Genomic DNA, 12,554 nt, shown 5'->3' on the forward strand with positions numbered 1-12,554 from the left:
TAAGGCAAAAAACAATTTGGTATAAAACCTTAAGAGGATTGAAACTTAAAGACAATTAACAATATTTGAAATACTTTTATGACATCTTATTGTGAAACATTAAAATGATAATTTTTTATTAATTTAAATATTTAAAATTTTTAATTATTATTTTAATAATCACTTTAATCTATGAAATCAGTTCATATACTGCATAAAAATTATCCACAAATATGTCTAAAATATAAAAAATTTTAATGATATTAGCCATGTAAAAAAATTTGAACAAATGATCAACCTATATTTGTAAGCTAATCGTAATTAAAGCTAATTTTTATTACTTGTACTACTTAAACAGTCTGGTTTATAAAAATTCTTTTTTAAGAATTGTAGAAGGTAAAAGCTACGAGAAACTTTAAAAAAATATTATACAATTTTTTTTTTAAAAACATTAGTTTTTGAAATTTAAAAATTAATTAGTAATAAATTTATCTGTTGTTTACAGTATTTTTTAATTAATTTTGTTGAAAACAAATTAATAACTATACTATGTTTTGTGCAAACTGTCATATAGTAATGTCATATCTAGAATTGTTTAGGTTAAAAAACATTTAATAATTTGAACAGTCCATTTTATCTAAATCTAAATACATGCACCAAAACAATTATTATAAATATATATAAAACAACAACTAAGAAGGTTCATACGAAAATAGAAGTTACATTTTGGGAGCAAAATTAAACTAAATTATGGTTAGTATTAAAAATTAAGTTTAGTTTTTAGCTTATTATATACACAATTTTATTTAATTGCGCAAAAATTAATTCTTTAAACTAAAGTAATTTAAAAATAAACATAGGTTCAACTATAAAAAAACAATGCATCCATGCTAGTTTGAACATTAAAAAAAATAAAAACATTAAAACTATTCTATTACAACTCAAATTTGAAGTACTTTAGCAGATGAAGAGCGTTCTAGATGATTTGCTAAAGAAGTGTTACCAACTTCTTTGGAGACTATGCAGAGATATTCTGCCATATCAGCACTTGAATATGGATAAGGGGAACTAACACTAATAAGTTGTTCAAATTTCCATCCATCCGCTATAGAAGAGATTGTATTGGTCAGCTCTTCTTCAGTACTGTGTATGACACGGAAAACGTTTTTGATAGATTTAGCAGCAACAGGAACCTCATCTCGCTCCTGTATCTTTGTTTTAATTGTGCTTACTAGCTCTTCTATGTTATAAAACTCTGCCTCCTCTAAAATTCCTTCTTCTGACACATTTTTATCATAAACTAGCTTTCCATGACGCATAAAATTCAAAATTGGGGCAAAATATGAAGGTTCTCTATCTATCAGGAATGCACCAGTTTCATCTTTGTCTGAACTCATATTATTTTCTGAATGGCACAACTTATGTAAGAATGTATCTGGGTATTTACTAAGTGTGTCTGTTGTTGTGCAAAAGTAAGTTCCTCCAACATTTAAACGAATCCATTTTGATTTTTTATTACACAATTTAGTTGTTCCATTCATTTTCTACTACTTTTAACAAAAAATTTTTCTGGTAAACGTTAACAAAAATTAACAAATTAAATGCAGAATTTTTTAAATTAATTTATGTAAAATGTAGTCAAGCAAGGCCATAAGGGTTAAAAATTTAATTTTACAACAAAACTAATACTCACTTTTACATAAAGTTTATAATATGAATTAAAGAAATATTTCTATATAGTATTATATTTATATATTTTTAATCAATATTTAATTTTAGTTATTTTTGTTTAAAGTTTTCTATACAAACTTATAGTTTCAATTATTTTCCTGTTAACTTTCTTGTTTAATTTTTAGAAATGTAAAAACTAACTAAGTATCCTTCTACTTTTTTGTTATTAAAAAATATTTTAGTACTTAAATACATTTGCCTTTAAAATTTTTCAAAACTATAAATACTTTTTCAAATATATTAAGCGTATATAAAACTCAAGTGTTCTATAGGTTAAGAATGCACATATACCCTCTTGAACAATTTATTTTAATTTTTAATGTTTTTTTTTTGGTAATAAATAGTTTTGTTAATGGATTTTTTTTAATATGAAAAAAGTCAAAATAGGGGATTATTAATGGTGTTGTACAAATATTTTTCAATTTTTTTTACAACAAGAGGGTTTTACAGATTTTTCAAAAATAAATTTTGGAAACTTGATATAAAAAAATATTTAAAAACTTAGGAAAAAGAAAGATAAATGTTAACACTCACAAACTATGGTCAATAGATTGATGTGATGAAAGACCTTTTGGATATCTTTATAGTACGAAATAGATATTATGTAAATTTTAAGAAAAAATTAGAAGTAATACCATTTGTACAGAAAATTTAGTTTTAAGTTACTTTATTTCAAAAATAAAGTGGTCTTTAAATTATTTGAAAAATAAGATATTTATACTCAATGCTTTTTTTTAAATTTTATGTTAAGGTTTGTAAAAAGTTTTTTACCTCTTCTTAAATAGTTAGTTTTAAATATGATTACAGTACATATATATGTTATATAACATTAAAGCTGTGATTTTGTCATTTAAAAATATGATTATTTACGCAAACTTTTTTTTTAATATTTCTATATAAATTAAATATGTTCTTAGCTTCATTATAATTCTCACTTATTCTTAAAAATTTTACATCTAGTTTCTTCAAAACTAATTATCTAAAATGATATAAGAAATAAAACTTTTGAGGCTAAGTTTTGACCCAAACTAGAGTTTAATTGTAGAACTAGAGTACATAGTAGAATGAATTTTGTTAATAAGAAGCATAATAAAAATTGTGCAATATGACCTTTATACTAATTTGGCATAGCATTTTAGTTTCATACAACTGCAGGTTTACAAAAAAACTATCCTGAGTGACCTTAAACTATCCTGAGTCATCTTGAGACTTTTAAATTGTTAAAAAAAAAAATTTAACCTCTGGCACAAACTACTTATACCAAATATTAATTTTTATTCTAAATAAAGAAAAGAAAATCCATATATACATGCTTCTATATTTGATGTTTACTAAAGTAATGAGAAATATAGTTTATTGTACAAATCAATTAAGATTAAAAACTACAATTGTGGATTGTTAATGTAACAATAATAGTTATTTTATACACAACATTCAATTAATATTTATCTTATAACCCATAGTTAAACTTTTATATCTCTACACTGTTTCTGATTAAATATACAAATTCAAATCATGACAAATATTAATCTCCAATTTAAAACAAAAACTGTTATTTTATTTTTAGAAGTAATGAAGAGCTAGTCAGAAAGCTAATAAAAACTTAATAAGCATTCAAAATAAATAAAAATTGAGTTCTCAATAAAAATTGGTGATATAAAAAACCAAATATTGAAACTGGGCTAACAAAATCTCATTTAAGATTTATAAAAAAATTGTTCTGAGACTTTTTAAAAACCTTAAAACTATCCTGACTTTTTAATAAATAATCAGAACTATCCTCAGTCAGCCTGAATTCAAAAAAAAAATCATAATATCACGAGTTACCCTGTGAATTCTAAAAACTTTTAAGTATTCAAAGGGTGTGGCAATCCTGCAGTCAATGTAACTTTTTAATCACTACCAGGGCTAAATTCATAAATGATAATTGATATTTCATAATTCAAAAAATAATAAATATATCATTTAAAATCAAATAACAATCATAAGTAAATAAAAAGTATAAGTTATGAGGACTATATCAATATTAGTTTTATACCCTTACCCTTGACCCAATTAAGAAATTAATTAACTTTTAATTAAATACTTTTAAATTAAAAGAATCAGTTAATTAAAAGAATCTTTTATTAAAATAAATCAGTTTATTTAACTTGCTTAAAATACTTTTATTATTATTTTATTTTTTCAGAATATTTGTTAAGGTTTATTTTTTTTTACTAAGTTTAGCTGTTCAGTATTAGGAATGATTTTATTCTAAGTAATTTAAACATATTGAATCATTTACTAGTGCTAGATTTTATTGATTAAAACTAAATTGTTTACAAATCTATAGAACAGTTAAACAAGTTTTTAGTAGTTTTAGATTTTTACCTACTTACAACTACATATACTAGAAAAATATAGATATTATTTGATAATACATGGTGCTCTTACAGTATTATGATTATATTAAATATTTAATCTATACTGACATTAGGCCATAGTTCTCCGCTCTTAATAATTTTGAGATATTTGTTGCATATTTTGTGGTTGTATATATAATTACTTTTTGAGTATTTTATTTTTTTATTTTTTTTGTAAAGTTAGCTTAAAGTATTAGTTACAAGCAAATGGTGTGCAGCTTAATGACCAAAAGGTCTTTCTCCACACCAATCCATTGACCTTAGTTGTAAGCATTCACATTTTTCTTTCTTTAAAACACTTTTATCCTTAAGTCCCATTAAGTATATTTAATGTTTCATAATTTTAACACAGTTGTTGAATTTAGGTTAAGTTGATCGTAAGTAGGAGTAAAAAATTAGTATATAAAAAATAAAATAAGATCATTAAAAAAACTTTAGTGAATAGGTAGCTAAAAACATAATAAGGTATAATAAAAAAATGCATTTTATTTATATGTATTTTGATGGACATAAAATTTAACAAAAAATGAAACATTTAACTATAATTGTAGTCTAAAAGTACTAGTAGTGTGGTAAAGTTTTTAAATGACAATAATAACAGACATTTAAATTTATAAATAGTAATTTTAGACATTTGTTACCATATTTTTATTTATAATCCTTTTAAACTTATACTTTATCATCTCAAATCATAAACTCACATAGAAAAAAAGTTTAAGTTTATGTTTAATTTTTATAAAGTTTCCATAAAGATATTATATTCTCATTAGATTCACTCTAACAAAAACTTTTGTTTACAGATATTTACCTTTTTTGAAAACATATATTTTATTGTACAAAAAACTTTTGTATAATTTTTTAATTTAAGTTTAAGAATTAAAGATTTTTAATACTATGAGACTTAAAGAAAATCTTGTATTTTAATTTTGTATCTAAAATTTTCAATAGTAGTACTTTTAATTAAATCTGTCTTTTTTGGTAACATTTACACAACTTTTTAAAATGTTTTGTTTAATTTTTAAGTTTTTTTAATGAAACCTGACTTTTAAAACCACTATACTTGTTTTAAATTCATATTTAAATGTACAAAATTTGATTTTTTTGTAGTTTTTCTTTTATTTGTTGTATTGTTTTTATCTTAACCTTTAAAGTTTAATTTTTTGAAAAGTTGATAGTGTTTACAATTGAGTGAGCTAGCTTTTGTACTTTTAGAAAAAACTGTATTTTGTTCTATAGCCTTATAATCTTCATACTATTTTTCTTTTATACAATCTCACAATACCATTATTGTCATTCACATTAACTCATTACAATCTTTTAATGCTGCTTTTACAACTTTGTTTTTTTTGAAATAACTTACTATAACACACGTAAATATGAACAAGTTTAAAAGACTAATTTGTCTTAGTAGCTTTTTCTAACGAAAAACTTTCAGAGGTAAAATGACTACAAAATGTGTGAAGTAAAATTGCTGATAAAGAGTAAAAAAAATAGTACTTTTTAAAAACCCATGGTAAATAAAACTGTTTTATTACTTTTAGAATATTTTTTTGCGCTAATAATTTTTCTAAATAAGTAGCAATGTAGTGTAGTACTAACAGTACATTACATACACGGTAGTGTTGCCAGAATTCTAATATTAAAGAGTTCTAAATTCTTAATAAACGTCTGTTTGTTTTAAATGTTTATTTCATGGTCGAGTAAATTTCAGAAACTTTTCTCATAGAAACTGGCAAATTTAATATAAGAATTAAAAACTTGAAAATTTTATAATTTATAAAGTCGATTTTTCTTTTTAAAGGAATATATTTTTTTAGTGCCTTAAACTTTTTTGTGTGTATTTTCTTGTTAACATTTTAGTAAAAGTCAATTTATTTTTGTTACTTTTAAACAGTAGTAATATCTGATAAAAACTATGTAAGTTTAACTAATTAAATGAAATCTATATGATTTAACTCAAATAAATTGCTTTAAGCAAAAAAAACCAAAACTGTAGTTTGTTAAATAGAAGGCTCTGGAATTTTTAAAGTGGGGGTATTGAAAAATAGTATCTAGCATCTTTAAGACAAAACTTAATAAGTAACTGTATTTTCAAAAGCATGGGCTGTTTTATTAGAATTATAATTAAGTTTTCATAAAGTAATGTATAAAAATAAAAAGCATTTTTTTAAATTATATTTCATCATTATACTTAATACAAGCTTTAAAATATCTAAAAATAACTTTAGACATAATCAAGTTCAAAATTCCAAAATCTTGTTGTTATAGTTTATTAGAAACTAAACTTAACAATTGTAGATCTTACTTTAGTAGCTTTTTTTTTTAACTATAAATTTATTTTTCATATTTATAAGTTAAATTTTTAATTTACTTTAAATTTATATGCTAATTTAACTAACAACAATTTAATTGCTACTGTGATAAAGTTTAAGAGTTTTAACATTGGTTTGGTATAGTTAAAGTATTTTAAAAATATTCAGCACTGATTTTTAGTTAGGTACCAAGATTTAAAAAATAATGAAAAGTGTGTCTAAGTAATTAAAATGAATTGTTTTCAGACTTCAGTAATTTTAAGTAAAACATTGAATACTTTTAAAATATCATGCAAAATAATTACTTACATAATACGTGTAAATAATATAATAGTTGTGTAAAACTCGATCAACGAAATGTTCCTTTGTACACTAAGTCCTTAGACCAAACTTTTTGAACGCTTTTTTTATCATTAAATAAATAATACTAATATGACAAAAAGAGAATTTGTAGTTTAAAATTAGTTACAGCTTTTAGATAAATTTACTCACGACTACTTTATAAAGCTTTTTTTTATTGTTTACGAATGACATTATCGTTCTGTAATATTTTATATCTATTTTCAGCCCTGTAAATTCAACACACAATATTAAAAAATAGAGATTACTAACAAAATATCTAATAACATACGTAAACTTTTTGATTCAAAACGTTTTTAGTAAGCAATCCAAACTTATTTTTTTCTTGTTACTTTAGGATTAGATTAGACTCTAAGATACTAGCCTTGAGCTGTCCTTAGTTTATTGAATAAAATATAAAACATGAGTTTGCATAAGAATAGGCATCTTAACAAGTTTTTGATTCAAAAGTAAAGTATAGAACTAAATAGTCTTCATATACCAAACTGGGTCTTTCTATCAATAAATGAATACTCTACACCCAAATTTAAAATTCACTCTAGAAAGATCCGTTGACGGAAGACTACCGTTTCACGGCACTTAGGTAAAGCAAGTATCAAACCGACTAAACACAAATATTTATAGAAAACTAACAGACACAGGCCCAATATTTCAATACACCAGTATGTGTTCAAAATCTTGGAAACCTAATTTAATAGACTTTTGTCTAAACAGAGTGCTTAATATATGCTCAAATTTTACTGTTTTTAAAGAAGAACTAACAAAAATTAAAAACTTGTTACTTACGAATCAATATCTTAAAAACCTTACAGAGTCCAAAATATATAAATTCTTTGAAATTCATTAAATCGTTAACTTAATATTCAAACAAAACAAAAAGATTAACACCAAAATTAAAAGAAGATAGACATCGAAAACTGCTCTTATTTCACAGCAGTTTAAGTTGGTTAATTACGATTCCTAAAAAGAAAAGCATCTATATTTCAAAGACGCAACACTGTTATTAAACCGGCCTACACCAACAAAAACTTTAATAACTACTTCAGCAACAAAAATGAATGCTCGGAAATTTTTGAAACAAATTTTATTTATAAATACACCTGCTCTCCAGATCAGAGCATCTCCTCTAATAGAGAAACATCACGACAAGTCTTCCGACGAATTACAGATCACTGCGGAACAGATAAAAACAGCGCAATATTTGAACATCATTTTAATTGCAAACACTGTCAAAACTCTGAAATAGTTCAAAACTTTAAACTGGAACCAATATTGATAGAGGTAAAACGGCCTAACTTATACACGCAAGCAACATTAAATGGAAAAGCTAAACTACTGACGATTTATTAATTAACATATCTTAGCTTAAGTTTTACTTGCTGTACTGTAAACTTTTTATTTATATAGATTTATTTATACAGTAACCTCTCGCATCTTTACACACTCGTGACGTTACGCACTCTCGTTTAGTAACGCATTTTAAAATTCCAAAATATTCAAATAATGTTTTTTTTTTTTTAATATTGCAAAAGTTAGATTTATTGTATATTTTTAATTTAGAATATGTTTATAAATGCTAACTCACCTCTCTATACCTTTAGACTTTGTAAACTTATGTTCCTTGACTAATTGATAAACATTTATTTATACCTCAGTTTATCAGAAATTTTGTTAACAATAAGAGATTATATTAAAATTCATAAAGAAATATTACTGTGTTAAATAATGAAAGTATAATGAAATAATGAGAGTTTAAAACACAAATAAATAATATGGCACTCTTGCCCTATTTATGAATAAACATCTAAAAAAGAAATCTAATGAAACTTCCTAGCAAAAAGTAGCAGTGATACTCAATAAATATAGAGCTTACACTTAAAACAAATCTCAGTTGTTTTTTTCAGTAAACATATCACTAATTTTCAATTGACGTTTTTTTTTTAGGTTAAGTTCTTCTTCTGTATGTAAATTGTATTAGCTAAATAGAATATAATATAAATGTTAAGTATCAAATAATTCACATATATATAAAGATAAAGATAAAATCTACGCATTATTAAAATTAGTAAAATTTTTCTACAAGTAATATTATTTTATATTAACTTAAATTTATTTTTTTTAATATATGTATAGTTTTATCTTTTGTTTTCATATTTTGAAATAAAGTAAACTTTTTGTTAAAAGTGGGAAAGTCATCAGTCTGCCTTTAACTAGAAGCAATATCAAAAAACAGCCATTGTAGTAAGTATATTGGGTACCTCTCGTATCTTTACGTAATTTTTCTGTAGACACAATGTGCGTAAATAAGCGAGAGGTTACTGTACTTCATAAACAAGACTTGTTTTTAAACTATTTTACTAACTAAATTTTTCAAAATCATTTAACATTTACCATTTGAAAATGAAACTAGTATAGTTTTGAAAACATTCGTGTAATAAAATAAAAATAAAATTAGTAACCTCTACAAACTTACTATCAAATAATATATAAATACGTTTAAAAACCTTCCTATGATAGTAAACAGTCTACAAATAAGCTTTATTTTTAAATTGTGATCTAAACCCAGAAAACTTGTACTAAATCAGTTATTGTAAAATAGCGTATAAAAAAGAGTGTAAAAATAGCTGACTGTAATTGCTGATTACAACTAAAAATTAAAATATATTAGCCTGTTTGTATTATTTTTTTCTATAAAGAATTTAATAAACGTTTTTCATGTCTGTATTAGTGCTTTTTTAATAAAAATTAGATTTTAGATTGTAGAAGTATAATTTACCGTAATAAAATTTACAGTTAAGAATAAAGATGTTAACATTTTTGTTTATTTATTTTTAATAATCATTTTCCTTTAGCGCATAGTTTCCAACTGCTTCTTTCTGAATTTTATATGTTTCTTTTCTTCTGCAACTATTAAAAGTTAATTTGACAATTTTTTATTTCAGATAAGATTTTAGTTAGAAGTGTTTTAATCATGTAAAATTATTAGTAAGTTAATTGTCGCATATATTTTTTGTTAACTTAACATTTTTATAGATGTTTACAGTGAGCTGTTTTTTTCTTTGGAGTTTAGAGCTTAACTTCTTGACTATTAAAAATCATTATATCTACTACAGTTTTGGTGAAAGCATGTGGTGTATGACTCAATGACCGAGAGGTCCTTTTGTACACTATGTCTTTGGTTTAATGCTTTTGGGAATTTCCGTTTTACGTTTGTGATCAATAATTTTAAACTTAAATATTTATAATGAAAACAAAATAAAACAGATTACATATGTTTTGCAACTAAAGCATAAAGCTTTAAACGTTCATCATAGTGAGTTTATTACTAAGTTAACGTCAAAGTTAATATTAATAATACGCTTTCTAAATTAACTAAGTTTCGAAATTGGACCAGGGGTCGGCAAACTGCGGCATTTAAATTCAAAATGTGCGGCCCACAAGGTACTTTTTACCTAAAAAATACTTTTTAGAATAAAAAAAGACAAGTTTTTGTACAAAAGCTTACAATTAGGCTTTTAATTTTGTATGTACTCTTTACTACTGCTCTATTACTACTTATTTTATCACATTTTTGTTTTTAATAGCATTTTATATCGATTACTGCAATTATTTTGAAATTCCTTCGGCTTGTGAAGACACTTTTCTATACATTTTGGGCCGAGAGTATTTTTTTCTAGAAAAATTGGCCTTTGACTTATAAAAAGCTGCCAATCCCTAAATTGTGCAGTGATTTTTAAATTCTGCTAAAAGGTCAATAAATCATTATGTCTATTTTTTGTAGTAATAGTAAATTTCTATTATAATTTTATAATAAAAACACGATGAACACTTAAAGCTTTAGGTGTGAAACATATGTAATCTATTGATTGTTGTTTATATAGTCAGTATAATTCGCTTTATTTTGTATACAAAAAATATAGTATTTTAAACCATGTTTAAATAAAACAACAAGATCTAAAAAAATTTAAATATAAATGTATAACTGCTCTGTCATTCCTGTAGATTGTAGAAAAAACAAAAGCTTTCTATTTTTTCATGGTGTCAATTATAAGTTTAGTATATAAAAAAAAACTAATACTATGGGGAGCTTTTTCAGCGCGTTTAATACGCGTTCCTCAGGAAGTTTTAGTTTTAATAGAAAGAGAATTCCGTACTTAAGTACAAGACTGTTTCAAAGTTAGCTGTTACGTAATAACATGATAAACATTTATAAAAAAATCTAAAAACTATTAAAAACTGTGAGCTAGCTTTAAAAAGTATTAAAACCTGTTTGTAGCTTACTTCTTTTATTTAGAGATTAAGAAAGTTTTTACGTTTAAAGTTTCTATTTTATCTGCTTTAGTTTATTACACCCATTTTTAAATAGTAGTTGTTTTTTGTTTGTAGTAATATTTTTTAAATTAATTTTAAATTCAGTTTAATTGTTTTGAGTTTGTTACTTTTTGATTAACACTAAAGTATTGGTGTAACTTTTGCTAATATTAACCTAAATGAATACTTACCAAACAAATTGCCTAACTAATTAATTTTCAAATTGATTGAAAAACAATAATGTTTATTTATTTAAGAACTTTAACTGAGATGCCATTCTCACCACTGACTTTGTTGGTCTATATTGTTTTTAGTACTGTATTCTTAAATTCTTTCACATACAACCATAAATTATTAATATCTCAGAATTCTAGCCATAATTTAAAATTATTTTTAAGACTGATTTTGTTTTTTTTTCTTTATAAAATTTTTGAGTTATTTTAATAAATACTCTACTATTTATAAGTTTTCTTATATACACTGCAATTTTTGTAATTACATGTACATAAAGTATTGGTATTGCCAAATTTTCACCTTTAAAACTGTACTTTTTGTATCGCGATCTTTAAAAGACTAATCCTGTTAATCCAACACAGGATTTAATGTATTTATGTTATTTTACAAATTATCATTAAAATTATCTGTTGAGCATTAGCCATTGATCGGACATTTTCATTATGCAATCTCAAATTAATTTATTTTTTCTTCCAACGCTTACAATTTTAGATTTCTTTTGTCTTTATCAACTTTTGATACTTTGAGACAGTTTTAGCTTTATCAAGTTTAAAACTTACTCTATGGATTTTCTTTAGTCAAATTTTATCCACAGTTGCTTAAAAGCATTTCCCAAGCTACGTCGCTACATTTTCTAGAAAGGAGCATTATAGAATAATGTATTTACCTTCCTTCTCTTTCTTTTCTTGCTTTTTTTCCTTCTTTGTTGTAGGCTAACTTGTGCACAGGTATCCGTTTTGCTCTAATAGCTTGTTTGTATGTTTTATGTTTCAGTGAATATGTTTTGACCGCTAGAAGTTTCCGGAAATGCTTATTGAGAGGCCTTAAAATGTTAGTCAAGTTTGTAGCTGCTTTATACACATTCAGTGTTTTACCGATACGCTTGAGTGAGTTTGTTTACTTATTTACAATTTTGTACACACTATTATTTAGCCACTACCAAAGCGTGTATTCTAACTCATAGTCTAACTTTAACCCTTACCCTAACTTTACACTTTTACGAAAAAAAGTGCATGTACATGAAACAGGCTACTAGTGCTACAAATTTGCCTCATCGCTTGTTTACTGCAACTGGGAGGTTGGTCTGCTGGGTGGTTCGGCTTACCGTTTACATAGAACATGAGCGTATTTGGTTTTCTGTATGGTTTTATATACACACATATATAGATAGTGGATAGCAGGGGCGTAGCGTGGGGAGGGACACTGGCGCGTGCGTGCCACCCAA

The 12,554-nt window shown here is 24.5% G+C and overlaps 1 protein-coding gene across 1 annotated transcript; it reads right to left on the reverse strand.

Annotated features, from left to right (window-relative positions):
* Positions 1-543: 543 nt before the first annotated feature.
* Positions 544-1,543, reverse strand: LOC145834066 (BTB/POZ domain-containing protein KCTD5-like). Its single transcript, XM_082941399.1, has one exon. It carries the CDS (start codon positions 1,518-1,520, stop codon positions 921-923), a length of 600 nt encoding a protein of 199 aa, XP_082797525.1. The 5' UTR covers positions 1,521-1,543; the 3' UTR covers positions 544-920.
* Between the last annotated feature and the right edge of the window lie 11,011 nt (positions 1,544-12,554).

The sequence above is a fragment of the Thalia democratica genome, chromosome 4 (assembly GCF_965202585.1).
Source record: "Thalia democratica chromosome 4, ktThaDemo2.hap1.1, whole genome shotgun sequence".
Taxonomy (NCBI): domain Eukaryota; kingdom Metazoa; phylum Chordata; class Thaliacea; order Salpida; family Salpidae; genus Thalia; species Thalia democratica.